The sequence below is a fragment of the Rhinolophus hipposideros genome (genome assembly GCF_964194185.1).
Source record: "Rhinolophus hipposideros genome assembly, chromosome: 14".
Taxonomy (NCBI): domain Eukaryota; kingdom Metazoa; phylum Chordata; class Mammalia; order Chiroptera; family Rhinolophidae; genus Rhinolophus; species Rhinolophus hipposideros.
In genome coordinates, this window is record NC_138060.1 from 66,206,650 (window position 1) to 66,224,463 (window position 17,814).

General features: G+C 38.6%; 1 protein-coding gene across 1 annotated transcript in view; it reads right to left on the bottom strand.

The window, feature by feature from the left end:
* Positions 1-17,814, bottom strand: part of CNTN6 (contactin 6) — a 245,443-nt gene that overhangs the window by 177,256 nt on the left and 50,373 nt on the right. Inside the window, exon 2 of the mRNA XM_081072742.1 lies at positions 16,418-16,552. Coding sequence (XP_080928868.1) covers positions 16,418-16,472 — 55 coding nt within the window. The 5' untranslated portion in view covers positions 16,473-16,552. The remainder of the gene's footprint in view (positions 1-16,417; positions 16,553-17,814) is intronic.

Below are 17,814 nucleotides of genomic sequence, written 5' to 3' on the forward strand. Positions count from 1 at the left end.
CAGAATTTATGTTCTTACCACGTCAGCTGCTAAACATTGGTTCCAGGCGGTCTCCCTGCATTAGTAGTTTGTCTGGAGTGTCTGGGCAGCTCACTGAATTAGCCGATGGACCACTTTGACTGACAGCAGACTAATCAATGAGCTTGATAGGCTGGGACATGAGGGCGCAGCACAGCCGCAGCCTGCAATCCTAGCATTGGACAACTCAACGAGCACGCTGGCATTTTAAAAGCATTACCCATGTGAGTGCCCTCCGTCAGCGATGCTCTTAAAAACAATTTCAAAGTAATAATCAGAAAACATTTGATGAAAAAGCAACCCAGAGTCAACCACTCATAATTACCCCAGGGAATAGCATAAGTGGGATAAATAAAATTGATAGCTGAGTCCCAAAGCGCCTTTTAGCAGAAAGCAGTGTTGTCCTCAGATATTTTCTCATTGTCACTGTTAAGAAACAGTAGGAGTGTTTCATGCTTTTCATACGAAAATCATTGAATCCAGGACTGGAAAGGGCTGTGGTCATCTCCTAGTACATGGATAGCTAACTCGAATGTCTCCAAAGGCCAAATCGAATGGGCTGAGCGGCCAGTCCCCAGATACAGATGGTTAGTCACAGTCTGACTTTTCTTCAACACCCCTTTTCTGTTCCTATGTTCTCCGTTGGAGTTATTTTAATACTTTATAAACATAGCCACAGGCAGATGCCGCGGGGGCGGAGTGTCCACCGAGTGGGAACAGGAAACCTAGCAGGAGCATCAGAGGTGATTTTTCTGGAACCAGTTTTCTAAACAGCCCATCTGGATCCTCACATGCCTCCTCGAACAGAAAGGGTGATCCAGCTTCGGCAAATACACCATCGCTCAGCAGCAAATCGTTTGGCAAACGGTCAGCTTCCACTTAAGAGAGATGAAGGCCTGGGGCAGCAAAATCAATGGATGGCCATGAACTTGGATATTTCGGATGATCTCATCTGACAAGATTCAGAGTAGCAATGCCACGTAAAGAGGTCCCCATCCAAAGGACAATTGGTGGTTATGGAGAGTGCGGTGGCCAGGCAGTTGACCTCGGAAATTTGCTCCCCGACAGCACTCTTTCCTTTACTACTGGTGACTCTAACCAGGCTTCCACCAAGGGGCTGGGGCACGCACCCCCTCCCTTTGCAGCTGCACAGAGGGGCCTGGAGCTCACAAGTATTTCTGTAATCCTGTGCTCGCAAATACGGGGACACAAACAGTCCTCCCTGTGCTTTTGTGACATAACAAACCATCATTGCTTCCTGGCTTGGCATTAAGAACTGATTACAGAGCTGCTCAGTGCATTTGGGGAGAGTTTTGTCGTTCCTGAAAATGTTGGTGTCAGTTCTGTACGTCCCAAGTTTCACCTTTATCAGCTTTCAGCAATGTGAACAGACAACACCTGTTGTGAGCTGCCCATGTTAGGAAATTTTGAAGTTTGAATTTTTAATTTTGAGGGAAAGAAACTCTCTTCATCTGTTTCTCTGGTCACCTGTAAGGTGAGATTTTTTTTTTTTTTTAAGTCAAATTCTGTTGGGGTGGCCGTTTGGCTCAGTTGGTTAGAGCGCGAGCTCTCAACAACAAGGTTGCCGGTTCAATTCCCACATGGGATGGTGGGCTGCGCCCCCTGTAACTAAAGATTGAAAATGGTAACTGGACTTGGAGCTGAGCTGCGCCCTCCACAACTAGATTGAAGGACAATGACTTGGAGCTGATGGGCACTGGAGAAACACACTGTTCCCCAATATTCCCCAATAAAATAAAATAAAAATCTGTTATCTTTGTTTCTATAATTAGCACTAATTCTGCAGGGTAAACAAAATATCAAAAGCTAAATGAATGCTAAAAGAGACAAAAACAATAGTATATTGACATATTACATCTATTCCTGAGTCTCCAATATATCTGTAAATGTGGCATACTTCCATCAAAAAGAAAAGAAAGGAAAAAGGAAAAAGGTGAAAAAGTAAAAACATGGCTACACAGCAGCACACTAGCAGATTTTTAACAGCCACCTCTCTGAAAAATGATTTTGTTCACATATATATGTGCTTACATACCTATATACCTGTGCATGTACATACATGTGTATGTTAGTACCTATTTTAATAATATAGTGGATTCTAGCAGTTTAAAAAACAACACAGTATACAATACTCCTTACTATAAATTCCATAAAGTCCGTTTTCTTTCGCAGAAGGCTTTCTTAAGCGTACGGAGCACTTATACCCCCAGCCAGTCTCTGGCTGCAGTTCATCAATGATTTGACAGTGGAGTTGCATTCCAATCCACTATCTATTTTCCAGGTAAATTTATTGACATTAAATCTGACATGTGATATAATATTAAACTATTTCTCATGCTCATACAAATGATTTCATTACTGAAAACCCTTTCAGGATCAGCACTAAATCAAGCCCTGATCTGTCGCATTTGCCAATTTCTATGGTATAAATACTTCCATGGCTGATTTCCAGCTAGGCACATGGCATCGCCGCATGAGGATTTGGGAAGATATACAGTAATTCTCCATGGTACAGTATTCTCACCATGGAGGTACAATAATACAAGTAACCGCCAGACCCTAAATAATAGTAAAATATGGTAAAGTCATTAGGAAGTCATCAATTTTGAATATTTACTATCTATTTAATATGATTTTAAATTTTAAGTGATATGATTTAGTTTTGAATAATGGCTGTTTTAACAACTTGCTTACAAAATTCCTGAAAACAACACTCAGCTCTCAAGGGCTGCTACCAGGCAGGCCCAGCACCTCTCTGCCTAAATATTTCAGTGGTTTTCAAATGAAGATGGAAAAATGGGAAGGATGGGAGGCTTATGGCAGCATCACCGACACCATGGGGGCCAAACAGAATCTCAGTTTAATTTCAGTTTTCCGTGTACACTTGTCACCATATCAGTGGTACCCACCCTCAGTGACTGCATGTCAGAGTCATGTTCAGAGCTTGTAGAAACCCTATTTGTGTGAGTGTGTGAGTGTATGTGAGTGTATGTGAGTGTGTGTGTGTTAAGAATACTTCACATCAACTTTCTGGCAGATTGTGAGAATACGGCGCAGTGTTATTAACTATCGTCCCCATGATGACATGAGAGCCCCGGGAGTTATTCATCTTCTCATTGGGAGATTGCACCCTCTGACGGGGTGAGGTACTGGACGTCTCAGTGAGCTTGAGGAAGGCAGTCATTTCACGACGCACACCGATATGGAAGGCTCATGCTGTGTACCTGAAGTACATACAATTTTGCCTGCCAATTATGTCTCAATGAGACGGAAGGAGGCAAATTAAAAAACTAAAAATATAAACCCTGAAGCTCACTCATCAAAAGTAAAAGGAGAAGATTATATGTGAAAGACTCACACGATGGACTCCTATACAGTAATGAGAATAAAAATTACACACAACAACCTGGATGATCGTCACAAATCTGACATTGAATTAAAAAAGTCAGTTGGGAAAGAGTACGTACTGTTTGATCTTATACATATATATTATAATCGTATGTAATGATTATTATAATATGATTATAGATATATATGGCAGAGATAAGTTTTGTATTGCCTATACTTTGCATACAAAATGTAAAACAGTCTATTCGATTAGAAGTCAGACCGTGGTTTTCCTTTGGTCTCAGCTGTGACTGGAAGGTCTTTCTGGTGGCAGCCATGGCCTACATCTTTATTTCAGTGCTGGTTTCATTAGGGGGTGGGGGGTCAATTTGTGAAAATGCATTGAAGTGACACTTGTACTTAATCCAGGGACCAAACTGAACACGATTTAGTCTGATTGCTGAGGGTGGGGCTCTGACACAGTATTCTGGACAGTCCTTACGTGACTCCAATGTAAATTTAAGTTTGAGAAGTACATTATTTCCATATGGATTAATGATCTGTCAATTCACACTAGTTTAAAATATACTAAAGTGATTCCTTTTTCAAAAAAGGAAAGAGAAAGGAAATACATGACAACATAGCTGAAAAAAATCCATATACTTAGGAGGTATTTTGAACAAAATCCAGCTCCTAGTCATAACTTAAGAGGCCCTGGGTAATTTAGCTTCTCTCTCCCTTCCCAGCTTCTAGATTTCTTTGATTCCCACTCAGTGACACCAGAGAGAAGAGTGAAACAAGCACAGAAAATGTCCAGACAAGTTGCAGAATCATAGAACAGAATTAATTGTTTTAAAGCACGGATTTGGGGGGTGGTTAGTTACACAGCTATCAGCAATTGATACGTATATCTACAGTTTCAAATGGGGTCTGTAGATTGTAAATGTGTCCTAAGGTTTGCATAATATTTTAATGAAGTGAGACACATCCAATCTACTTTTTTTCCAATTTACCCACTTTTGCTTGACTCATGATGTTGCAAACGTGACTGGTGTGAACCCCAAATCCCGTACTCTCCTGAGGTGAGAACTACTGTAAATGCAGATGGTTTGTTCTTTCTTTGTCACCTCCTCCACAAGGACACATACTTTCTTATCTTTAAGATACACGGTCTCTGAAGAGGACCAGTTCGCTCCTAGAGATTAGACAAGCTGAACTATTGATGGGGAGAAAAGACAATTATATTAGAAATTCTGTGCCTATTTTGTCTATTATGTTTGTTAATTTATATTTTTAATGTTTTCTAATGTATACACATACACATAGACATGTTGGGTTTATATGCTTATTTGTAGGTCATAAAAATTTGGAGACTACCTCTTTAAATCATATTTCACTATGAACAGAACCTGGCCTATAAACACAACTGACATCAACTTTAAAAGCCAACTGTTACACAAATTTGATCTGTGCCAAGAAGTGATGTCTTGAATAAATACCGAACAAGGTTTCATCTGAGCATTGTGTTCTCATCACCATCTCTGCCATTTCCTCGTCCTATGGTCCTTGATAATTCTTGTACCTCTGAGTTTCACTTTCTCCAGCTATAGAAGGAAGATACCGTGTTTCCTCGAAAATAAGACGTAGCCAGACAATCAGCTGTGACGCATCTTTTGGAGCAAAAATCAACGTAAGACTTATGTTACATAAGTCTTATATTATATTATATTAAACAAGACCCGGTCTTATATTGTAGTAAAATAAAACTAGGTCTTATATTAATGTTTGCTCCAAAAGACACGTTAGAGCTGATTGTCCGGCTAGGTCTTATTTTTGGGGAAACATGGTAACAACCTGCCTCTGCCACAGTTAAGCACAGATGAAGTGATGCACAGAATCACTCTGTAAACTATTCAGCACTAGGTATAGGGCAGAACTAATCAAATACAAAAGGTTAGTCTCTATGCTCCTTTTAGAGCTGAGCATGCCATGGTTATAAACGTATTTTCACCAAAGTAAATACTATATAGTTCTCAGAATGAGTATATATTTGAGAAAAATGACCCCTTTTTAAGCAAAGTGTGTGGAAATGACATAATTCCTCTTCATGGAATCCAGTTAAGGAGAAACAAGTACTTCCTGTTGCATAGACGATTATTTAGAGAGGAGGTCATATTTGAACTTGACTGACTTCTACAGGAGAGATTGAATCTCAAGGAGAACAATGCAGGTGGAGACACTCATATGAAGAGAGGCTTAGGGAGGAAAACTGAAAACGTGCCAAGGTCTTCCCAGTAATACAGTCTGACTTAAATGAAGGATACATGAAGGAGGGTAAGGAAGATATGGCTCACGACACAGGTTGAATTGACTTAATTGGAGAACTTTCAATATTTGTTGAAGGAAATTGAATTTGAATGCTTGATTAGGCATCTTGAACTTCATAGGAAATGGTGTCTGTGAGGGTCTTGACACAGACTCATGACAAAATCAGCTGTGAAGGATTTTCTGCATAGGAGTCGGTGTCCATGTGCCACGTCTAGGAAAGGCTACAGATGATACTGGGAAACAGGAAAGAGCTGAGGAGGCAACTCCAAAGACCGGGGAGAAGTAATGGGTGTGGGCTTGACTGATAGCTGGGCTTGACTGAACTAGAAAGGAATGAACGAGTACATCCTGAGATAAAATACAGCCTAATGGCTTTAAATGTTTAGATTATTTTTAACCCAATGTCACTGGGGATCTGCTACCTAAAATATACAAATAGCATGGGCTCTATGTGGAGTATGATACTCCCTGAACAAACAGCACTAAAAGGACGCCTGCCCATGTCAAGTGCCTCCAAGCAAAGCTCACGAGTTAGTTTCAAAAATTAGGAGCAGCTTTGTGTGTTCAGTATATATCCTTTTGTTGTTGTTGTTCAAGTAAAAATGTGCCTATCTGAGACTAAATGATATATTGTGATTACAACACTTATGTCTAAAATTGGATTCTAATAATATCCATTAAAATTCTAAGAGAGTTTGGGAATATTGGATTACCCCTAGGAAGTCCTGGGGGATTACTCTAAGAGGTTAATCATTTATTTAAACATATTCGTTGAGTGCTTACTATGTGTCAGGCACTGTACTATGCATGAGAGAGGTGGCCACATATATGACTAGAAATATATTTGCCTACACAGAACTTATATTCTACTGTAGACAGAAAATGGACATGTAATAAACAAATGTGTAAATAAGGATTTTTCAGATAATGTAAGTGCACTGAAGACAGTAGGAAGGGCTGATGAGAGTGACAGGGACCAGGGGTGGGACCAGGTGATGGCTGCCTCCACAGGGTTCTAAGAGATCATTGTATGGAGGTGACTGATCTGAGGTGTGTGTAATGGAAAGAGCCAGACCTAGAAGCATTTGGAGAAGAGTGTTCTGAGCAGCTGAAAAGCAAGTGCAGAGGCCCTGAGCATGGAACAACTATGATATTTCTGGGAGTGTAAGAAAGAAGTATGGCTCTAGAGTAGTGAGGAAAAGGGACAAAAGTACAAGTTGAGATGGAAGAGGTTGACAAAAGTCAGGCTGTCTAGTGTCCTGCTGGCCACGGGAAGGAGTCTGATTTTAAATTTCAGGAAAGTTTTAAGTCAGAGAAGAAAAGCTCTCAACCTCTCGTGTTATTTTAAATTTGTAGCACAGCTATTTACGGTACCTTAAAGTGAAAACACTACTTCCAAAGAAAACGTGACCCTCCCCTTTGAAGACTTCAAGTTGAAAACACTATTTCCCACATCCCCTTCTCCTAAGGGTCTATCTTCCCTGCAGAATGTCTCGTCTATATACCAACCACGTCCTCCCAGTGCTGACACAACAGAAAAAAATGTTCTACGTTGTTACCAGTTCTAAGAAAGAGTTTCATTTAGGGTTCCAGAATCAATTACTTTGGAGGAACATTTGGTAATCAGATGACCACCGACAGCAGGAGGCATTGCATAAAAACGGCGTTTTCAGCATTTCTAAATTGGGCCATCTCTATTAGAAATGGCAAAGATGTCACTTGACTTAAAAATGTAGCCTGGCGTCCCGTTCCAAAAGGAGCTGGGATGCTAACAATAAATCTGAGCAAGGCCCGAGGCCGAGCGTGGGCTGTGGTGTGCTCAATATTCATCACACTCGGTGCCAGGGGGACGTCCAGGGTGTGCTTCTGGGATCCTTGAGAGAAGCAGGTTCATCACACCTGCCATTTCAGGGAGTTGCTGTGCGGTGCACTGTCCTCTGAAGAAATCCTGGTCGCAGTGCATATTTCCATCCTCGTGGCTTTCTCTGGAAGTTCATTTACTCTGGTTTGCAATTCAACAGAAGGTGATGTTTGACGTACAGGAAAATTCAAGCAATAATAAATACTCTTCAGTGTCCTCTGATTGTGATGATTTAGAAGGAGGTAGATTTTCTCTCAGATTCACTTCAAAGCAAGCCCATTTGTAATATGGCAAGCTCTGTAAAAATGCTGACACACAAGTTTTTTCGTCCTTTTTTTTTCTCCCCCTTTATTGGTATAAGCACTAAAAACAACTTCATTCAAATTTGAACCAATTACTTTGGGAGAAGTTCTGAAAAGAATGTAAGCACATTTGTCGGTAGACATTACATGCAAACGGCGGCAGGAAAGAGCTCTTACAATTTCCAGTCTCAGTTTACTTCTGAAGAGTGATTAATACAGTGGGAGAAACCATCCCATTGAGCCCTGATGACACAACACAATAGTTAGAACGCCTGAAGGAGCCAGGAATTCTGCCAAGCCAAAAAATGGGACTCACCCCAAGGTCCTTCCTTGAATTATTCAATTTCTCTCTTAAAAACAGAGTCTCCTCCGGAATAACAGCCCTCCTTCAGGACTGACTAAATAGGTGTCCAGTGCGTAGTTTTGTAAGATTCCTACAGAAGTGCTGGGCTGGTAGCAAAACAAATGCAATGGTACACAATAATCCCCTTAAACAACCAAGAGGGTTGTTGGAAAAAACTGCATCTAAGTGATAAGATTTTTTAAATAACGAAGTTAAAAGGGAAGACATCAAGTAGGAATTCTTAAGATGGCATGCATACTGAACTTCACGGAAATAAAATTCCTTATAACTAGTGATGTTGGCCACCTCCTGTTATGTTTGAGTCTGTAATTCCAGCCGTTGACCTTTAGGACACTGTTCTAAGGACAACAGAGTTCCGTTAAACCCTGGGTTTAAAATCATGCTGCCCCTCAGCCGGGATAACTCCTAATATAGTGCGTGATTTAGCTGTTTGTCACTGTTACCTTATTAATCGAGTGTTTAATACTTTAAAAACGCAAACGGGTAAATATTTTGAACTTGAATTTTGAAATCTGCCTTTGATTTCACACATTTTACAAAAAAATCCTAGTAAAGTCAAAGATTTAAAGAAAGCAGTGTCTGGTATATGCTGAGCCTTCTTCACTGTAGGAAACGAACAGTTAACCAGATCAGTAAACCCTGGGTTTCCCACACGTGGGGACATTCTATCATCAACAAAATCTGATCCTTCATGGTATTTCAGTTCCTGCTTTACACTCATTACAAATGTGTGACAGACACTGTTTAATATTTCTTTAAGAGTAAAATGCTTCTTTGTGAAAACTTCCCATGTATTGTCTAATAGACAAAAACCTAGATTTAGAGTTGCTAACTTTTCCTCCACTTGTCAGTGTGCTCCATATATTTAGCTCAGTTGCACGCATGTGTTTTCGATCCTAAGACACGTAGATGGTTCAGTACCGCGGGGCTAAGAATCAGCCTTCTGAATCTGTATTAAACCTCCTCATACTGTTGTTTTCCTCTCAGGAAAAGTTATGCCTTTTTTCCTCTCCTGTATTTGCGCTTCCCCACTTCCAGCGGTGAGCAGGCAGTGATCCCAAGTCCTATTTCTAACCTCAGCATCGCCAGTTACTTGGACTTAAAGTTACCTAAAGTTTTCTAACCTCTGGTAGACGATACTCTTTCCATCACAAGGGGCAGCGTCTCACTAAAATTAGCCGAAAGTAGGGAAAGTATGCGTTATTGGCTGTTTACTGAAAGTCCACAGGTAGAGTTAGGAAATGCTGCCTTTCTTCCCTGGGGTTGTCCCGCTTTGCTATGCATTTCATTTTCTGGCCAACGGTCCCCTCGCAGTGGCCCCTGGTACCTTCTTACACTGACTGGAACAGCACAGATGGAATGCCTCTGTGTTGTCTGACTTTAGTCAAATCCCAGGGATTGGCTCAGATATAACAGATCCGGAAACGATCAGTATAGGAGGGGGCGCGCTTTCACCTGAATGACCCACAAGGTCTCAGGGGCCACTCAAACCACGAATGGTAGGAACCAGTGGACCCCCAGAAGACCAGGTATTCTTGACAGAGGAAGCGGAAATGGACTGAGGGTTGGCAAAAACAGCACACATGCCCCCCACCAGGACATGATCACATCACATGCTCCCCACTATGTCACCCAAACAGCAGCTTGTACTCTGCCTGTTGCAGTTCCTGACTTGTGTGCTCGTTTCTATGTTTCGGCTGAAGGATGAAGAGGGCAGGGCCGTGGCCGTCTAACTTACTGCTGAAGTCCAGGGTCAAGCTCAGTGCCTGGCACACTGAGGCACTCGTGCTGGCCTGAATGGAATGGCTTTCTTCAACCCATTTGACAAATATGTACAGATTGTCTGCTAGGGTGTAGAGCAGCAGCGGGAATAAAGCCGATGGAAACCTCTGTCCTTAGGGAGTACCATTCAAACAGGGCATCATCTGGAACTCTTACGGGTTACCCAACCTCCGTCTCTAGGATCCTAGAACAGTAAATCATAACACAAGGGCGATGGTGTGGGGATAGACAGAACCAGTTGTTCCCCGGAGGAAATTAGATGACTGAGTTCCTTCTAGTTGATGATAATCTAGGTAGGACCAACAACACTGAAACCCATTCCCTCCCTCCCTCCCTCCCTCCCTCCCTCCCTCTTTCCCTCCTTCCCTCCTTCCTTCCTTCCTTCCTTCCTTCCTTCCTTCCTTCCTTCCTTCCTTCCTTCCTTCCTTCCTTCCTTCCTTCCTTCCCAAGTATTTACTGCATCCCTACCAAGTGCCAGGAGGTTCACTCCCTGCCCTCCTGCACTTAATGTCTAGTGAGGAAGAAACAGATTGCATTAGTTTTCTATGGCTTCTGTAAAAACCACAGCTTGGTGCCTTGAAACAACAAACATGTATTTTCTTACAGTTTTGTTGGTCAGAAGTCCAAACTGGGTTGCACGGGGTGGAAATGGAGCTAGCCACAGGGCGGCCCTCCTCCACAAATCCATCTGTCCCTGTGCCTTTCCAGCTGCCTGAGTTTGGTCCTGCTGCTCCTGGCTCCCGGCCCCTTCCTCGCTCTGGGGTCAGCAGTGTGGAGTCTTCTCATTGTTCTCTGCTCTGGCTTCACATCGCCTCCCTGTCTGCATCAAATCCCCCTCTGGTTCCCCAGCCAGAAATTCCAGCATAACCTGCCTGGTTCAAGATCTTTTACTTAATCACATGTGCAAAACCCATTTGCTATTTAATGTAAAATTCACAGGTCCCAGATTGTAGGACCTAGATATTCCTGGGGACAACTATTTAGCATACCAGACACATTCACGCAACGATTATAAAGTATCCTCTTAACAATTATGTTTCTTAATTAGATGGTCCTCAATTTTCTTTTAACTTTTTAAAAATACAAAAATATAACATTAGAACTTTGAAACATTCATAATTTCAAAAATGTTCCAGAACCATAACATAAGTCTGGATGGATTGTGATTCATAGTAAAGAGTCAAAGGCCAGTATCCATAAAAATGGTACAGGAGAACTTGTAAAGTTATTAAAAAAAAAAATCAGGGGAAGAGGGTGGAACAAAATTTTAAGTTCAATTTTAGAATATGGGGAGGTTTATAATGTTAACATCTTGAAAATATTGTAACAGTAAAATAGGGAGGAAAAAGCACAACTATGAAAAAAAAAAACTTGGCCTTTCAGAACGAATAAAAAGTAAGTTTTAGGAAAACAAAGAAGACCTTATACATATGCATAGAAATAGCGCTATCACATTAGACAATATAATTTTCTAAACTAGCACAGTATCTGCAAGTAGGAAGACACACCATGAAATCTCTAAAACGACAAATAGATTTAAAGCAATGCTCTTTTGTATACATCATTATCAGCCTCCTTACCTCTAGGACAATGTTTAGCTCAGATAATTTTATTTCAATAGCTATGGCTTAAAAAAAAATAAAAAAGATCCAATCTGTTCTTTCACAAGGAAATTGTACACCAAAGATATATGATTATTTTTTCCCTTTAGAATCAAGCAAAACGACGTGTTGAATCACATCCTATCTGAATAAATAAAAATTAACAGAAGAACTGGAGAATTCCTCAGACCTGATTTGTATTCTGAGAATAATAATTTATTTTAATTTAACACAAAACATCTTTTAGAGAAACTATGCTGATTCAATAGACATATTTAAAGTGAAAAATGTTAATGTTAAATTTATACAGGAAGCTGAAACTTGAGTATAGGAATAGACTTCTTATTCACAAAGGTATAATTTGGGGACAAATTGATGACTCTGTCTTTTTAAATCTATTGTCCCTCCAAAACAAAATACATTACTATTTCACTTTGAATCTTTGTTATAGTTAGAAGTGACACAAATCAAAATAACGTCATAACTGAATAAATATGACTGTAGCACTTCTAGGCACTGGATTTTCTGGTAGTAAAAATGCCTTTATTTATATGGTTTTCTGATTTTAATGGTTGATTTCCACATGTTTTAGCATTCTCATAACTTTTAAGATCAGTATATCTTTCCATTTCTTGAAATTGCTATTAAATATGTGGCTCTTATAATTCCTGTGTTTCTGGGTTGTAAGTTATATTGGTTCCTGTGTTTCTCCCAATATATTCTGCTTTGTTGTGATTATATGAAACGTCAGCAGTTCCCATATCACAGCTGCTGGGAAGCAGTGGGATATGATAGAAGGGCGGCTCTGACGATCAGATGACTTAGTCAGTGTCCATGCTTTGGGACAACTCACATAGGTGAACTTGGAAATTAATAATGGAATGCTATTCCTGCTGAGGCAGATCCTGCTCTGTAGGGTCAGCACCTACACAGCAGCTCCTCCACTGTAGTCACAGCCAGTCCTCACAACCAGTGAGCCTGAGGGTCAATCCCTCCCATTGATGCAGAAACAGCAACCAAGGCTCAACTACAAGAAGATGGCACACAACCCACACAAGGGACACACTGGAGTGTGCTGCTCAGGAGACCAGGAGACTGCACCATTAGGCCCCACAGGACACCTACTACATAAGGCCACTCTACCAAGACCGAGATGCATAGCACCCCAACCCAGTACATGGAAACAAACACAGGGACACAGAATGGGGAGAAAAAGAAACAGGTCCCAAATAAAAGCACAGAACAAAGCTCCAGAAAAAGAACTAAACAAAATGGAGACAAATAATCTACCAGATACATAGTTACAAACACTGGCTACAAGGATGGTCACTGATCTCAGGGAGAACTTCAACAAAGAGACGGGAAACATAAAAATGGAGATAGAAACCATAAAAAAGAACGAGATAGAAATAAAGAATACAATGATGGAAATGAAGAATACATTAGAGGAATCAATAGTAGATTAGATGATGCAGAGAACTGAATCAGCGATTTAGAAGATAAGATAGCAGTAAACACCCAATCAGAACAGCAAAAAGAAAAAAATAATACAAAAAAATGAGGAGAGTTTAAGGGGCCTCTAGAACAATATCAAGCATACCAACATTCGCATCATAGGGGTACCAGAAGGAGAAGGGAGAGAGCAAGGTATTGAAAGCCTATTTCAAGAAATAATGACATAAATCTTCCCTAACCTGGCAAAGGAAATAGATATACAAGCCTAGGAAGCTCAGAGATTTCCACATAAGATGAACCCAAAGAGACCCATACCAAGACACATCGTAATTAAAATGCCAAAGGTTAAAGACAAAGAGTCTTAAAAGCAGCAAGAGAAAAGCTGTTAATTACCTGTAAGGGAGCTCCCATAAGACAATCAGCTGATTTCACAACAGAAGCTTTGCAGGCCAGAAGGGATTGGCAGGAAATATTCAACATGATGAAAAGCAAGGACATACAACCAAGATTACTCTACACAGCAAAAATATCACTTAGAATTGAAAGATAGGTAAAGAGCTTTCCATACAAGAAAAAGCTAAAGGAGTTCATCACCACCAAACCAGTGTTACAAGGAATCATAGAATGTCTTCTTAAAGATGAAAAAAGTAAATAAAATAAAAAATATAAATAATAAAATGGTAATAACTAAATACCATGTTTCCCCCAAAATAAGGCCTAGCCAGACAATCAGCTCTAATGCGTCTTTTGGAGAAAAAATTAATGTAAGACCCAGTCTTATTTTACTATAACATAAGGCCATATAATACAATATAAGACCTGGTCTTATATTAATTTTTTGCTCCCAAAAATGCATTAGAGCTGAATGTCCAGCTAGGTCTTATTTTTGGGGAAACATGGTACCTATTAACAATTACATTCAATGTAAATGGATTAAATGTTCCAATTAAAGATAAGGGGGCTGAATGGAAATCAAAACACTCATATGCTGCCTACAAGAGACTCACTGAATGGAAATCAAAGACTCACTTCAGATAGAAAGACACACACAGATTGAAAGTAAAGGGATGGAAAAGATATTTCCTGAAAATGGAAACAAACAAACAAAAAATCTGGGGTAGCAATACTTATATTAGACAAAAATAGACTTTAAAACAAAGACTATAACAAGAGACAAAGAGGGACCCAGTAATCCACTTCTGGGTATTTATCCAAAGAAACCCAAAACGCTACTTCGAGGGGACATGAGCATACATATGTTCATTGCAGTATTATTTACAATGGCTAAGATATGAAGGCAACCTGGGTGTCCCTGAATGGATGAATGAATAAAGAAGAGGGGGTACATGTATATAATGGAATATTACTCAGCCATAAAGAAGGATGATATCTTGCCATCTGTGACAACGTGGATGAACATAAAGGGTATTATGATGAGTATAATAAGTCAGACAGCAGAAGACAAATGTCATAGGATTTCATTTTTAAGTGGAATCTAAAGAAAAATAAACAAACAAAACAGAAACAAACTCATAGATACAGAGAACATTTTGATGGTGCCAGTTTGGAGGACGGTTAGGGGTTGGGTTGAAGAGGGGAAGGGATTAAGAAGTACAAATTGGTTGTTGAACAGTAGTCATGGGGAGTTAGGGTATAGCATAAGGAACACAGTCAATAATATTGTAATAACTATGTGTAGTGTCAGAAGGATACTAGATTTATCGGGGTGATAGATGGGAGGGGTTGGGGGCAGGGTGAAAAAGGTGAAGGGATGAAGATGTACAAATTGGTAATTACACAATAGTCACAGGGATGTAAAGTAGAGGGAATATAGTCAACAATATGGTAATAATTATGCATAGTGCCAGGTGGGTACTAGACTAGTTGGGGGATCACTTTGTAAATTACATAAATTACATAACCACTATCTGTACACCACCTGAAACTAATACAAAATAATATTGAATGTCAACTCTAATTAAAAAATTAGAAAAGGGGGGAAAGATAAAGAAGAATAAGAGTTTCAAAGTTTGAGATAGAAAATGAATAAGTCTTGGGGATGTAATATACAGCATAGGCAATATAGTCAATAGTATTGTGATAGTGTGGTATGGTGTCAGAGGATTACTGGACTTGTCATGGTGATCTTTAGCATAGGGAATATAATCAATAATATGGTAATAACTATGTATAATGCCAGGTGAGTACTGTTGAATAACTATGATGTACACCTGACAATAATACAATATTGATGCTAACTACATTCTAGTAAAAATCATAAACAATAAAATTAAAGTAAAACACTATGGTCTAGCAGACTATGGTTGGTTATTTAGAAATGCAGCCAATATTATTCCCTTTACTATTTCCATGTCCTTTTATAGTGTAATTTGAAGCTCTTCTGTCAAGATATGGAATATATTTCCATATCCCTTCTATCTGGACTGGTCTTGTGACTTGGACTGGTTAAAATAATATAGCAGATATGACATTGTGTCAGTTCCAAGCCTTGACATCAAAAAGTCTTGCACATGTCAGATTTTTCTCGGCACATTTCTGATTTTTCTTAGAATTCTGGGCAGGCATCATGTGAAACAGCCCAGACTCACAGATGATGAGAGACCCTGGGACCAGGGCCATGGTAGTCCAGTTGTGTCAGCTGAGAATGTCTGAGACTACTAGTCGGTCTCAGATGGCTCAGTAGCTGACCATAGATTTAAGGCACCCATGCAAAACCAAAAGAATAGCCAGTTGAACCCACTCTAAATTGTCAATTTACAGATTTGTCAACTAAATGCATGGTTGTTGTTATTTTAACCCACTGAAATTAGGGTAGTTTGTTACACAGAAAAAGCTAACTGATACACAAACAATATATTTAGCTTGAATGAAACAATGTATCATTGAAATGGAAAGAAAAAACACAAAAGTTAATCTAGTTCTTATGTAACATTCTATGTCACTTTCATTCTATATCAATATAGCTTTCTTCCCATACCAAATTCTAAATTTGAGGGAAAATGTTTTAATTATTTAAAGAATTCACTATAAAGGAAATAATAAATAACTATCCTCTTTTGCTTATTGATGACAAAAATCATTTAATCACGTTCTTTTACTATAAAAAATTCATATTTGAAAATTTATAATTAAAATAATATTAGTTCTGTTCTTAAATAGCACTTGATACATTTTAAAGGATTGAACTCCTTGTATTAGCCATAAAAATTACTTCAAAATTTTATCACTTAGTCATTCAAATAACATAAGTGTTACACATTTGAAAATTGCTTCATCTGAAGAAAAAATAAACACCAATATACTATCAATCAAAATTCATAATAACAGAACACTTTACCTGCAGAAGTATTTATGAGCGGCAGCAGAATTACCAGTTTCCATAGCAACCTCATTTCCACTTTCTAAAGTCAAAGTTTCTCCCATACAATCAGCAGCAAAGAAAAGTCTATCTTCCAGTCAGTCTCTCAAGAGTCTGAAAGAAACAAAAATTGTCATGAAATGACAAATACACAAAAATGCATATTTTGCAATATATATGAACTGTTGCATATTAATTTAATTTGATATTAAGATGTTATTGCCCAAAATAAAAGCAATCTAAAGGTGTGCATTTTACAGATATGTGTACTTTGCAGATTCCATAATTTCCATTTGCACCTCAGACATACATTTCATTTGCTATCAAATTTGCTGTAATAGTTAATGGGTTGGAATGCAATTCAACTGAATGTATTGTATGTGATTAAAATGTTCATTACTATAATTTTAAGTTCAGTTGTTTTTAAAATGTTAAAAAAGATTAAAAACATATTAAACCAACCTCTGCAATTCTGTTAATGACTTTTATTTTTATTTTATACCATTAGGAATGAGATAGAATATTGCTCTATATATATATAGCCAAAAAATGTATACACGTTTTAAGAAAGAAAAACTATTAAAATTGTAAATTGTAATACTCAATATATACTGATAGCAAAAGATGAATACAAGCCATGTTTGACTTCTGCAATTACAAGAGGTGCTCAAAGCGGTTACCATCAGCGTCCAGACACATCTGATTACGGTGAACTACTGCTTGAGCAACGTTGACCAAAGTGCCCACTTCTATACATTTTTTTGGTACCACCAGTGTGTCTGTGTGTGTGTAGTGATTTAATACATTTCATGGAATTTTTCAATATTTTTGTCAACATAAATAAAAATAACATTAACAGTCTTTTTATTCATATTGTTGAGGTTGTGTTTATTAGAAAAAATATATTTCTTAATATATTACATATGTTATAGATGTATGTTAATATATGTTATATATTATACATTATATGATGTATTATATATTATAGATATATAACATATTCATTAGGAAACATTATTTTTCCTAATATTACTAGAACTAAAATTAATATTGTGCTATAAACTGTAGGAAATCAATTTCTGGAAGTGCTGTATTTCAAGTATGGACATACTTTACCTATGAGGTTACATCATAATTTTCTCTAATGTATTTTGATATTTACACTTTCCAATGATAAATTAAACCAAGAAAGTGTTTGTTTGGCCTTTACTCCCTAAGAAAAATCTAATAAGAGGCTCATAAAACTCACGATCTCAGTAAAATATGGAATAAAGTCAGGATAAACTCACCCAGGTCACATGTGATAAAATTATTATATATCAAATGATAAGACCCATGGGAACTTTTAACTTAGTGGAAATACATTTTCCACTAAT